The sequence below is a fragment of the Haliotis rufescens genome, unplaced genomic scaffold (assembly GCF_023055435.1).
Source record: "Haliotis rufescens isolate VD_foot unplaced genomic scaffold, xgHalRufe1.0.p SCAF_6, whole genome shotgun sequence".
Taxonomy (NCBI): domain Eukaryota; kingdom Metazoa; phylum Mollusca; class Gastropoda; order Lepetellida; family Haliotidae; genus Haliotis; species Haliotis rufescens.
The window spans coordinates 48,920,075-48,935,166 of NW_025964334.1; the positions used below are offsets into that span (position 1 = coordinate 48,920,075).

General features: G+C 41.4%; 1 protein-coding gene across 2 annotated transcripts in view; it reads right to left on the reverse strand.

The window, feature by feature from the left end:
- Nucleotides 1-15,092, reverse strand: part of LOC124112911 (branched-chain-amino-acid aminotransferase, cytosolic-like) — a 61,054-nt gene that overhangs the window by 12,627 nt on the left and 33,335 nt on the right. For both annotated transcript variants that reach the window (XR_007218803.1, XM_046473098.2), the window contains exons 5-6: nucleotides 14,625-14,744; nucleotides 231-391 (exon numbers count right to left, since the gene is read on the reverse strand). Coding sequence is in view for 1 of the 2 variants with exons in the window: in XM_046473098.2 (XP_046329054.1) it covers nucleotides 231-391; nucleotides 14,625-14,744 (281 nt within the window). In the remaining variant the exon portion in view is untranslated. The remainder of the gene's footprint in view (nucleotides 1-230; nucleotides 392-14,624; nucleotides 14,745-15,092) is intronic.

A 15,092-nucleotide genomic window follows, 5' to 3' on the forward strand; every position in this document is an offset into this window, starting at 1 on the left:
TCTGTAGCTGTAGCTGAAAAATATCTAATCTCAATACAAAATCCCAGGACCGATTATCAATCAGTCCCTTAGAGTGAGTGCCGGAGACCAATTCTGACCTGGATGTCATAGGATACATGCAATCACGACACCAGACTCATGGCAATGAGCGACGCACACAGTCTCTAAAGTATCAGGAGTCTCTGTCGCACCAATACGACCCTAATAGTGACACTAAAGACAAGACTTACGATCCCATCTTGTACTGGCCGCAGCTCCCTGGCCAGGCCCGAACATACTTGGGATCAGCGAGGAGAGTGACGGGTTTCAGGCCTGTGGGGAAGTAGGGTCCCACGGGGCCAAGCAGCACATACAGGAGCGCATTGTTGCTCACAGTCACGCCCAGGGTAGGCTGAAACCACAAGGACCCGTTTAGGATGGAGGTACAGTTGGGATGTATCGTACAACAGTTGGGATGTATCGTACAACAGTTGGGATGTATCATACAACAGTTGGGATGTATCGTACAATAGTTGGGATGTATCGTACCACAGTTGGGATGTATCGTACCACAGTTGGGATGTATTGCACAACAGTTGGGATGTATCGTACCACAGTTGGGATGTATAGTACAACAGTTGGGATGTATCATACCACAGTTGGGATGTATTGCACAACAGTTGGGATGTATCGTACCACAGTTGGGATGTATAGTACAACAGTTGGGATGTATCGTACCACAGTTGGGATGTATAGTACAACAGTTGGGATGTATCGTACAACAGTTGGGTTGTATCGTACAACAGTTGGGATGTATTATAGAACAGTTGGGATGTATCATACAACAGTTGAGATGTATCGTACAACAGTTGGGATGTATTATAGAACAGTTTGGATGTATCATACAACAGTTGAGATGTATCGTACAACAGTTGGGACGTTTAATAGAAAAGTTGGGATGTATTATAGAACAGTTGAGATGTATCGTACAACAGTTGAGATGTATTATAGAACAGTTGGGATGTATCATACAACAGTTGAGATGTATCGTACAACAGTTGGGACGTTTAATAGAACAGTTGGGATGTATTATAGAACAGTTGGGATGTATAATAGAACAGAACAGAGTCCAGATTCAAGTTGTGATCAGGTCACATGCATAAAGATTAAAAACATGTGTATTCCCAACGAGGAATTACCAATTATCTGTCCCCGGTTAATGTATAGTGTTGGTGTTAATCCTGATCCTTTGGAGACTTACAGCATTCATTCACAAGAGATGGATAATCCATAATTCTGAGTTTCGAGTAGGTTACTCTATATATTACTCTATGACATTTGAGAAAAAATTAAGAAAAAAACAGCATGAAATGTCAACCCTACAGAGGAACTTCTCTGAAGGCAGTCTGTTGTTCAGATGACGAAATGTGATCAAATTGTGATGTCAATAAAAATGGATGACGTCACATCGTATTGTCTCAAACGTGAAGCACTGTGATGTCACATGGTTTCAACTGACCAATCAGCATTGAGAATTGCTAAAATCATATCGTACTCTACTACACACAATCATTCTTCCCTTGTGGGTAATATTCTAAAATCTCATGCAATGACATGGTGGTATATGGATAGGCAAAATTTAAAAAAAAAGATGTTTCTCACTAAATGTGTAACTTATTTTATGAAATTTTAAAGTTTGGAATTCTTCGTAACAGTCCTAAACATATTTTATAAGGTATCTAGGCGCTTTGCTTTGGCAGCTAATTTTTAATAAATATGGCTGAAGAAAGATCAAGCTGTTCTGTTTTTTAAGGGTACAATTGTAGGAATATTTTTGTTTATCACATCGGGGCATACATTTCCACAGCAGCGGGACAGATTAAGATTAGAAACATTTTTTCATGTCAGAACGAAACTTCAGGGATAGCGGGAGATGGGAAACATGGAAAAAAAGCAGAAAAGCCGATTACTCAAAAATCTTTTTTTTGTCAAAATACTGCATCCCCTCGTTAGGAAAAAATTGTGTACATGTAGAGACTCTCCTAACAGAAATTTGTTTCTGTGCCATCAGGGTCAGACCCTACATGGCCTCGCTGTATGATCACAATGACCTCAATGTCTCCCTCAATTCATTACTCGTAAGCTGAATGTCTGAAATATGTTTCTATGCCCGGCTTGAAGGTAGAGTAAAACATCCACCAAATTATAGTCAATTTATTTCTGCTACAAGGCAACAAAACATAATATTTTTTAATCCTTTTTAACCCAAAGACGAGTATATACAGATATTTCCAAAACTGTCTGTAAAATTAAATGTAAATATTTTTCCTCCTTCATACACAAATACACCAAACAGTTTAGAATTGGTCTCTTAAATCTAAATCTTATAGTCACTGACAATGAAAACAAATTTTGCCAAATTCAAACTGAAATCATGTAGTTTGTATCTAGGGAGAATATGGCTCGACAGTACCCACTCTGAAATGATTTTATTTCAACTTGAGTTGTCTCCCCTGGACCACTGAATAGTCGACTTGTGCTTCTGGAGTCTCATTTCTGTTCATCCAACCAAGCACAGCTGGCTTTAGAACTTAGTACACACCAATATTGCTATGTCCATACAGATATAAGTCTCACAACAAAGTGGAACCTTCACCGAGAGATAAAAACATATCTCTTTTCATTTCAGTGCATACTATAAAGAAAGTAGAGAAACCTGTCCATCATGAAACAAATCACTAACTCATATGATGTAAATGAGACTAATCTAACTGGTTTTTGATGTTTGTTGCTAATGCTGCACTCAGCAACATTCCAGCTATATGATGGCGGTCTGTATTGAATCATGTCTGAACCAGACAATCCAGTGATTAACATCATGATCATCGATCTACGCCATTGGGAAATGCCGACATTCATCAACCATGTCAGCGAGTCTGACCACCCGATTCCATTAGTTGCCTCTTACAACAAGCACTGGTTGCTGAAGACCTATTCTAACATGGATCTTCACGGATGAAGGTATATAAGGCTCAGAGTTGAATGTTTGTGGTTGTTTTTTATCGCCTAATTGTTTGTTTGGTTCTTCTTTAACGCTTCACTCAGCAAAATTCAGCTATATGATGGAGTTCTGTAAATAATCCCGTGATTGACATAACGAGCATCGATCTACGCAACAACTGGTAACATATCTACAAGTAACTCAGTATCCCCCACTATTTCTAACACAGCCCACTTAGATACAATCCCGCAGTTTGACATGCATTACCCACTCAGACACAGCATACTGACTCCGAGCCGACTTGTTCTTGTTCTATCCCATTAATTCCGAGCGCCAGGCAGGGTAACAACAAGTAACATCTTCTGGCTTGACAGGGGGAGCGAACCCTGACATTTGGCTCCCGGATCAGATGCTCTATCAACAAGGCAAGGCCATGTAGGCCAAGTGTTAATAACTGTTCAAGTGCGTGAGGTGGGTTTAACGCCACTTTGAACAGTGTTCCAGTTATATCACAGCATGTCAGCTTAATGTGGGAGGAAAACCCGAAGTGATGCAGGTCTTAGATGTTTACGACTTTGATGAAACCCACGAGCAAAGATCTGGTGCTGACAAACTAATCGGGGTGAACCGGGATTCACACCCACGATCATAGGTGTCTTGCCTGACCAGGGGATGCAACTCTGCACATCATCTTAGACGACCATCCGTGCCCCAATAAGTGTTTAAGAAAAACATGATCCTCGTAAAGTTGCCAGGGGGAATATTTGGTGATGTTGCATTCATTTAAGGGTCGCAAACCTTCTTACAAATTAGGGCTGGGACGAGTCCAAATTTACTGCCCGGGCACGCAACCCCCTATTACCTGACCCTACCTGGGTACTCACTGCAAGTCTCAAGAGTAGGGAACAAAATGTCTGATTGGTAATTGTTTTAACGCAGCCCTGGCTAAAACTATTTAGATACATGTATCAAACAATCAGATCATGCGTACACTGAAGTTGACTGAAGCTTTATCTTTACTCAAACATTTATAAGTCAAAAGGGATGTGTGTATCTTCAGAAAGAAATGCGAACATTAGTGACTTGTAGTGTAACCATTGAGCTATAGTGAGTTTTTGTCATTAAACAATGTATCACGTGACTAACCACAGGTCTGGGTAGTCCTGTGGGTATTGGGTCCTACTCAGGACCCACCCAACCCGAGTACCCGAGTTACACGTCCCAGCCCTATCACAAATTCTTACAAAAGTTTGCACATCGGCTTTTCGATTCATACCTCAATGAACCGAAAACAATACACAGTCAATGCTTATAATTAAATTCGACAACGAAAACATTTTTTTTCCCACAAAGTTTAACTAAAAACAGGTGTATATATCAAAGCAGACAAAAATGACGAGATTGATAAACATTCCAGGTGTAGGAATACATACTGTGGCGTGACATGAATCAGGTGATCGTTTAATTTATACACATAACTTGACACGCCTACAACATCAGTAGCCAATCAACAGAGAATATGATAAAAACAAAGTTCATAGGACCTGTCAATCAAGGCAAGAGGCAAGAAGAACTGCAACAGTCAGACTGTAACAAACCGAAATAAATATGTTCGGGGGAAGGCGGCTGTTTCAAATGACATGGTCAGTTACCGCCAGATTCAAACATTAAATCCCTTAGAACGGGAAGACACAGTTGGAAAAACGCTAGTTAGAAATGAAACCCGAAGACATGAAAGTTGTGGAACCGAGGCGAGTTGGAAAAAACAGGCAAGCAAGCCTGCACATTTGCTGTTTCATTCCTTCTCGGCCTTCGGTCTCAAAGGGTTGTTTGGACAATGAATATGCATGAATTTTACCTAATGTCCTGTGCATGACGATACACGTGAGCAGAAAGGGAATTCCCTCGGCTGTAATAGTGGGATTCCCCAACATTCCGTAGTAATAAAAGAAGTCCGCCTTGGTGGGCATGGCTTAATTCTTTACATTCATTAGGAAATGAATGCAATAACACGTGACCAATTCAGCTATTCAGAATGCAGGAATTTCAATAAACACAACAAAAAATTAATTATACTAAAATAAACTTGCTTCAGACTTCCTTCACAGCTGGCCACAACATGTTTCTGATACGGTGCAGGAATAATGAATGACACACGATATACACGCACTAAAACAGCAGTCAAGACACAGGCAAACTGCTAAATCCATCCGTCACACAAACTCTTCAAAGTCCGAGCCTTTTAGAAGAAAATAATTTTGTTTCATCTTCAAAGTCCAATCATAAAACCATGTCTTATTTATCTAAAAATCCATTAAATGACAAAGCGTTTTCATTCTCAGTGTTTCCCGAATCCTGAATCGCATATTAATCAACCAGGATACATGTTTTTTCAGGAAGAATAACTACTATTCATGAGTCCACAGAATGATAGTGCACATTTACAAGCATAATCAGCAGGTTGACATATGCATCTACCTGCATGCACTGCTGCTTCCTATTGTGCCGACACTCACAGCTTTGTTATCAGATGCAAGACAACTCCCTTTATTGTTCACGAAGCACACATCAAGATAAAACGATGCTGGCCATGAGGATGTGATTATTTAATATACCATTCAAATGGCCATTTTTATATCAAACTAATTGTAAACGATACTTCACACGAACAGAAGAACAACATCTGCTTCACAGCCAGAACCTGCATAACTGTTTCCTTATTGTGAGGATTGTCACAGGTAAGGGAGGAGCCCCTTCTCGCACAGTGGACGATTCATAATGGGCTCACCACCTTCCCACACGGTGCAAACAGAGTAGTAATTGAATACTGCTGGGCCAGCTTATTCCTACCCATACTAACTTGGTCATGTGACTAGTCCATGGACTATTATTCTCAGACAATGAATCCTTGCGGGTTCTAAGGGCACCGAATATCCAAGGGCCGGGACTGAGGTGCATGGCAGAAGCACTTGAGGAGTGAACGGCGAGCGTCTCCAAACAAACAATATGTTCCAGTGTGAAAGACAAGGGGACAATAGAAAACCAAGGTACAAATGAAAGGCTTACAGAGCCGAGTCAAAGATCGGCCTGTTTGCCCTAGAGAAGGCACAAGGAGACAAGATGGGTAACTATGTCAAGTGGCTTGCACGGGCCGGGTAGCGGCTTGCACAGGCTGGGTAGCGGCTTGCACAGGCCGGATAGCGGCACTGTGAGGTCGTGCAGTGTCCTCAATGCACTCTGATTCAGCGTATTGCGACTAAAAGCTCTGCAAATAGGCCCTCGACAACTACAATAGACTCAAGTGATCTGAACCGGCAGACTTTGCATGATCCCACTGTGAGCATGGTGAGCCGGGTACAGGTGGAAAACCCTATTTTAATATTTTTTGGTTCACAGATCAACATGGCAAAGAAACAAATGGGCTAGTTTTTCAAAACATTTCGTATTATGCTACCTCTTTTTGAATATGAAATGTTTAATAGAAACATGAACTTGTAATGAAATATGTTGAAATCCTAAAGCCTAATATCAAATGCATTGTATAATCCATAGTATAAAGAAGTAAGTGAGTGAGTGAGTGAGAGGTGAGTTTGAGCGAGTGAATGAGTGAGTTGGGTTTCACGCCACATTTAACATTATTCCAGTTATATCACGGCGTGTCAGTTTAATGTAGGAGGAAAGCCTAAAGTGATGCAGGTCTGAGAGAGGGTGAGTGAGTCAGAGGGTGAAATTGAGTGAGTGAGATGGTGAGTTTGAGTGAGAGGGTAAGATTGAGTGAGTGAGTGAGATGGTGAGTTTGAGTGAGAGGGTAAGATTGAGTGAGAGTGAGTAAGTGGGTGAAATTGAGTGAGTGAATGAGTGAGATGGTGAGTTTGAGTGAGAGGGTAAGATTGAGTGAGTGAATGGGTGAAATTGAGTGAGTGAATGAGTGAGGTGAGTTTGAGTGGGTGAAATTGAGTAAGTGAGTGAGTGAGTGAGCATTCAGCAATATTTCTGCAATATCCCGATGGGGTACACCAGAAAATGGCTTCACACACTGAACCTCTGTGGGGAATCAAACCTGTGTTTTCAGTGTGAAGACCAAACGCTTTAAACCCCCTACCACACTCTCAGAAAAAAGTGTCACTGTAAGGAAACTAAAGATCCTGCTTGTGAACAGTATTTGCATAACCTGCAAAACAACCCACCCAGTCTCATTTCAACAATGAACAAGATATTCTGATACACAAGGCCAGGACACATATTCCTTGTAAAGTCCACAAACAATAAACTCTAAAGGGTGTTGGCTTACGTCGAACGCCAGAGTAGCCTAGATGCAGGACGACACTTGACAACAAGTAGAAAGGATTGCTGCAAGCGACCTTTGAACATTTTTTTTACAACTATTTGATGTGAAGTGAAAGTGGGAATTGTAAGAGAGAGTGATTGGCAGATTTGAAATAGTGGGATGACTCAGAGGGTCCGACACCTACAGTAAATCCTGCAATAGATGACCTCAGGTACATTGTTGTATCTTGGCCTACACCTACAGTAAATCCTGCAAAAGAGGACCTCAGGTATATTGTTGTATGATGGCCTACGCCTACAGTAAATCCTGCAATAGATGACCTCAGGTACATTGTTGTATCTTGGCCTACACCTACAGTAAATCCTGCAAAAGAGGACCTCAGGTATATTGTTGTATGATGGCCTACGCCTACAGTAAACCCTGCAATAGATGACCTCAGGTATATTGTTGTATCTTGGCCTACACCTACAGTAAATCCTGCAATAGAGGACCTCAGGTATATTGTTGTATGATGGCCGACACCTACAGTAAACCCTGCAATAGATGACCTCATGTATATTGTTGTATGATGGCCGACACCTACAGTAAATCCTGCAATAGATGACCTAAGGTATATTGTTGTATGATGGCCGACACCTACAGTAAATCCTGCATTAGATGACCTCAGGTATATTGTTGCATCTTGGCCTACACCTACGTAAACCCTGCAATAGATGACCTCAGGTATATTGTTGTATGATGGCCTACACCTACGTAAACCCTGCAATAGATAACCTCAGGTATATTGTTGTATGATGGCAGACACCTACAGTACATCCTGCAATAGATGACCTCAGGTATATTGTTGTATCTTGGCCTACACCTACGTAAACCCTGCAATAGATAACCTCAGGTATATTGTTGTATGATGGCCGACACCTACAGTAAACCCTGCAATAGATGAATGACCAGGTATATTGTTGTATGATGGCCGACACCTACAGTAAACCCTGCAATAGATGACCTCAGGTATATTGTTGTATGATGGCCGACACTTACAGTACATCCTGCAATAGATGACCTCAGGTATATTGCTGTATGATGGCCGACACCTACAGTAAATCCTGCAATAGATGAACTCAGGTATATTGTTGTATCTTGGCCTACACCTACAGTAAACCCTGCAATAGAGGACCTCAGGTATATTGTTGTATGATGGCCGACACCTACAGTAAACCCTGCAATAGATGACCTCAGGTATATTGTTGTATGATTGCCGACACCTACAGTAAATCCTGCAATAGATGACCTCAGGTATATTGTTGTATGATGGCCGACACCTACAGTAAATCCTGCATTAGATGACCTCAGGTATATTGTTGTATCTTGGCCTACACCTACAGTAAACCCTGCAATAGATGACCTCAGGTATATTGTTGTATGATGGCCGACACCTACAGTAAACCCTGCAATAGATGAATGACCAGGTATATTGTTGTATGATGGCCTACACCTACAGTAAACCCTGCAATAGATAACCTCAGGTATATTGTTGTATGATGGCCGACACCTACAGTAAACCCTGCAATAGATGAATGACAAAGTATATTGTTGTATGATGGCCGACACCTACAGTAAACCCTGCAATAGAGGACCTCAGATATATTGTTGTATGATGGCCGACACCTACAGTAAACCCTGCAATAGATGACCTCAGGTATATTGTTGTATGATGGCCGACACCTACAGTAAACCCTGCAATGGAGGACCTCAGGTATATTGTTGTATGATGGCCGACACCTACAGTAAACCCTGCAATAGAGGACCTCAGGTATATTGTTGTATGATGGTGACACCTACAGTAAACCCTGCAATAGATGAATGACAAAGTATATTGTTGTATGATGGCCGACACCTACAGTAAATCCTGCATTAGATGACCTCAGGTATATTGTTGTATGATGGCCAACACCTACAGTAAATCCTGCAATAGATAACCTCAGGTATATTGTTGTATCTTGGCTAACACCTACAGTAAACCCTGCAATAGATGACCTCAGGTATAGTGTTGCATCTTGGATTGAGGTTTTGGATAAGAATTCTTCCCACAAGATAAAACTGATTGATGACCTCTTAATTCTGTTATATCCACACGCATTTTACTATTGTCAGGGTGACACTGACAGCCGATTCACCTGCTACCCACGCACACAAGCTGACATTAAACTGATGCTGTAAGCCAATTCACCTGCTACCCACACACACAAGCTGACATTAACCTGATGCTGTAAGCCGATTCACCTGCTACCCACACACAAGCTGACATTAAACTGATGCTGTAATCCAAGGCACCTGCTACCCACACACACAAGCTGACATTAACCTGATGCTGTAATCCAAGGCACCTGCTACCCACACACACAAGCTGACATTAACCTGATGCTGTAAGCCGATTCACCTGCTACCCACACACACAAGCTGACATCAACCTGATGCTGTAATCCAAGGCACCTGCTACCCACACACACAAGCTGACATTAACCTGATGCTGTAAGCCGATTCACCTGCTACCCACACACACAAGCTGACATTAACCTGATGCTGTAATCCAAGGCACCTGCTACCCACATGCAAGCTGACGGAGTGACATGGTTTCCCTACTACATTCCTCCTCAACAACCTGTTATCTCTGCCTCCTTGAGAGCTGTTGAGTGTCACATTGCAGCCCCGAAGTCCTCGACAGAGATAAAACTACAAGACCACTGAGATACGTGTCTTCATCACATGGACTCCCCGGGACCCTATTATACCCCTACACTGGCTGGCACATGGCTGTTGAGCGTTGCCAGGCAGCCCCCAAGTCCTTGACAGAGATGAAACTACAGGATACTTGAGATACATGTTTTCATCGCCATCCTACCATACTGGCACAGTCCGACAGACAACTACAAGCTACTGGAGATACACCCTCCCATCACATGGCCTCCACAAGACCATGTCCCCTACTGACACAGACTACAAACTTGTGAGTGAGTGAGTGAGTGAGTGAGTGAGTGAGTGAGTGAGTGAGTGAGTGAGTGAGTGGAGTGTGTGAGTGAGTGAGTGAGTGAGTGAGTGAGTGGAGTGTGTGAGTGAGTGAGTGAGTGAGTGAGTGAGTGAGTGAGTGAGTGAGTGAGTGAGTGAGTGAGTGAGTTTAGCAATATTCCAGGAATATGGGCTTCACACGTTGTACCCATGGGGGGAATGTTTGTGATGTAACAACTTGGCTACCCCACCGCCCCGACTAAAGCTAAGAGAGATACATGCCTTCATGACATAAGGCTTGCTCTTGTTCAGGAGGCAGTGGTTACATGGTTACACTCAAGCAGACTGATGAAACAATTTGGTTTCTTACCATGATTACACTTAAAGTCTAAACATGACTGATGCATTCTTAGCAGTCTGTTACCATGGTTACACTCAAACATGACATGCATTAATATTGGTCTGTTGCCATGGTTACACTGAAACATGACATGCATTAACATTGGTCTGTTACCAAGGCTACACTCAAACATGACATGTATTCTTAGCAGTCTGTTACCATGGTTACACACAATCATGATTGATGCATTCTCAACAGTCTGTTGCCAGGGACACATTCAAACAGACTTGTTAATCCCTTGTACAATCGATGCATTCAGACAATACCATTCCTTTCACCTGGGACAAACATCTTCAGCAACAACAGATGTATTAAGGTTGAACTCACACATGCCTGAATCACAAAACGCACACATTTATATTTCTACAGCATACCCAGTAAATAGGTACAGTACGGTAATGGCTCATCTCCTACTCTTACTCCAAGAACTAGGAAGGTGGCGCTGTCACAAGGCAGGTAACAAGAGGAGTTCTGCACAGCCTCCTCCACACAATGCACACATTTATATTTCTACAGCATACCCAGTAAATAGGTACAGTACGGTAATGGCTCATCTCCCTACTCTTACTCCAAGAACTAGGAAGGTGGCGCTGTCACAAGGCAGGTAACAAGAGGAGTTCTGCACTGCCTCCTGCACACAATGCATATTTCCATACAGGTGTCGTGAACAATGTCCCACCTACACATCGACACACCACGCTGATACCAAATCTTTACCTTTTTGATGACAATGACATTCAAAATTATTTATGTACCCCACATTTTTTTTACTAGGATGGTACTAGGGTGATTATTAATTATGAGATATTAACTTTCCTTTTTCACCATCCTCTAGCAGCTGCCATGGTAATTTGTTACTAGTCGGAAATTAGTTTTACATTAAGTTTCTTTTCCTATCAGACATAAATCCATTGCAAAAACGAAACAAGAGCAGATGCTGGACGGGTGTACAGCATGACAAAATCTTCACAGTCACGCACACTGACTTTCTAAACAACATGACTCATGACGCTCCCGGTCTCCGTATTGTTCAATAGACCAATAAATTAATCTGTAACCATTTCATCCGTATCAAGATAACATAAATGCCTGATATGGGAAGATTAATTGCGACTACTGTGTATCAAGGGAATACAAATAGAAGCATTCGCCATGATCATGATGGGTGCCATTCAATGTGTGGACAACATTAATCAAATTTACATGACAAATATTTTTCGTTTCCAATTTACAAACCGTTGAGAATTGAATTTCTAAGTTTCTAAGCTAGAGTTCTGAACATGTAAATTGTAATTTGAACTTCTAGTTGAACAAAACAGAGAGGATAATACAATGAAGTCAGGGGCGATGCATGTTGGTGGCTTGAAAAATTCAGAAATAATTGAAAAAGATCAAGATAAGCAGGTCAACACGTGCACATGATGTAAATTTCAACTAAAAAACTAGCTTTTGAGAATCATTCTTAAACTAATCACAAAGGCCCCGTGTGCTTACAACCGTGACACTACGGTAAGTAGAATAAAAGTCTGTAGCAGAAGTTTGCAACCAAGAAGTCTTAAAAGTTGCAAAACTTATTCCTTCGGTGGCAGTTATTCATTTCTGTTGTTCCTTCCAAAACTGTTTTCCTAATGAGTGATTCCAATGTTAAGATTTTCAACCTTATCATGTGTTAATACATAAGAAGCATAGTTCATATCAATGTTTGAACTTGTATCCATGGCTACCATGGATGCCCGATGGTAACCATGGTAACGAGCTTCGCTGAACACAATGATGAAACAAAACATTGAGTTCAAATCCTTCCCTCGGAAGAAAAAGAACCTTGAACACAAAATTCACATTTTCAGAAAACTGTTGGTTATAATATAAAAACATTTAATGTCATCCAACATTCTAAAATTCATTCAGCAACTGTATCATCCATGTTTTTTCAATCGAAATATTATCCTTCAATATTTTGTTTCACCATGCAAGTATAAGAGCAATGTATGAGTATGAGAAAACGGTGGAACCACGTGCCTACGACAGCATTATGGTGGGCATGGCATGAGATGCGACCAAAGCTACGCTGTGATTGGCTGTAGAAGCAAGGGCCTCAACTCCTGCAAAGAAAAATGGCATCAATTCTGGCCCCTTGAACTGAAGTGGAGAAATATGGAGACAATAAGAGTGAGTGAGTGAGTATGGTTTTACGCCGCTTTTGGCAATATTCCAGCAATATCACGGCGGGGGACACCAGAAATGGGCTTCACACATAGTACCCATGTCGGGAATTGAACCCGGGTCTTCGGCGTGATGAGCGAACGCTTTAACCACTAGGCTACCCGACTGCCCTGGAAACAATAAGAAAAGAACATCTGTTTTATCCACGTTATCAACTAAGGTTCACCCAGTTTTTTACTTTTTTTATTGCATGATTTAAAAAAGCCTTTGAGTATTGGTTGTCATTTCAGTTTCTAAAATCCAAAAGCATTTATTGAGGGTTTCAAACTGGTTCAATTCCAAGCATTGACTGATTGTCATCACAAATGATCTGAAGATATATTTAACAATTTTGGTGATGGCAAGACTCTTATCATAATTTTCTGAAATGAAAATACCCCCAAGTCACAGATATCAGCCATTGTGACAAGCCATAGAATGAAAGTCAGTGATGCATGCATGTGAAGTGAATGACAAACTCAAAAAGATGTCTTGCCTAAAGATCCCAAATCAGACTTGATTAGTGAGTGAGTGAGTGAGTGAATGTGTTTACACAAAAGTCAGCAATATCCAAACTATACTACTCAAAAGAAGTTAAAGAACACCTGATGTTTTCATGACCAAAGTTAATCTGTCATGGCATGACATATTAACTAGTCATAAGAAAAAAATCTGGTTCTTTAACATATTTTGAGTGGAATATATCACTGCAGCCTGTAAAATACCAGTGGTTGATAGCATGAGCAACGACATAACATCCCTGAGGTACAAACACAAAGTCAGCCAGGGCCAACATTTTGACCACCCAATCCTCATTTGAGTGGGTTTTTTTCCAACAAGCATTGGTTACTGACCCAGAACTGTGTGAGACCTCCATGGGACACAAACAGAGTGTGGGGTGAATAGACTTGCACAAGAGAGTGCATATTCCAGCTCTATGACGGCGGTCTGTAAATAATCGAGTCTGGACCAGACAATCCAGTGATTGACATCATGCGCATCAATCCACGCAATTGGGATCGATGACATGCATCAACCAAGTCAGCGAGCCTGACCACCCGATCCCGTTAATCGCCTTTTACGACAAGCATAGTCACCTTTTACGATAAGCATGGGTTGCTGAAGACCTATTCTACCCCGGATCTTCACTGGTCGATTTGACCCTGGCCTTCAGTGTGACAAGAAGACACTTGAACAGCTACCCCACCTTGCACAGTCACTCATCCATGACAAAGACGATAGAAAATTTGGTCATGTGAAATATATTTACATTTACACTATTTAAGTTAATTTCAGCAACAGCTGCTTTAATGTTGCCATGGATTCCATGACAAGAGTATTCTGAAAGCATGAGTCAGTGAGTGAGTTGATTGCGATCAGGTACCAGCTTAATTTGGGCAGAAAGTGATGCAGGTCAAAGACCTTTACCATTTTGGTGGCGCCACAAGCAGATGACAAATCTTATAATTGTGGCACAAGATTCACACAAAGAACAGCGAATCCTGGCAGCTAAGGGATGCAACTCTGCACAGCAAGCAACATGGCGACCACTAAGCAACCCTGCCCTAGACTTTACCTTATGGGAGAGGAGGTTGAGCTATCCATGTATAAGATTCAAACTAAAGACTTCGGCCACTTACAAAGGATAATAGCAATATGGCTAATGAAAAGTATGTTGTATGTTGTTAGGATAGTTGTATGTCACGAACTCCCTGTGGGCCGTGTTCTATGACTCGGGGTAGAGAACTTACATCGGTGCCGATGAGAGTGGGTCTGATATAGAGGCTGCAGGCGTCCGAGTACGGCACCCACTCGCTGTCAATGCTGATCAGCTTGCTCATACACTTCACCAGCTCACCGCCGTCAAAAGTCTGAACAAAACACCTCAACACTATGAAGCAGGAGTCATCACATCATTATACAAATCCTACATACAAAGAAATTTGAGTTTTACATCTTTTTTCTAAGCTGCGTATTTGCGTAAAATACCCCAAAAAATATTCAAAACCCAATTACTTTCAATTTACATGCATACAGAAATGCATGCATATAATGAAAAGCTCAAATGTATAAAAACAGCATGCGTAAATACCCACTGAAGCTTTTTGAGCATGCGTACAATGGAGCTAATTTCCGAAACACAATCACGAGCTAATTTACTTTCCGAGTTAAGCGTATAGTTAGAACCTTTAAATACATCTAAAACATTCTTCTTTTTT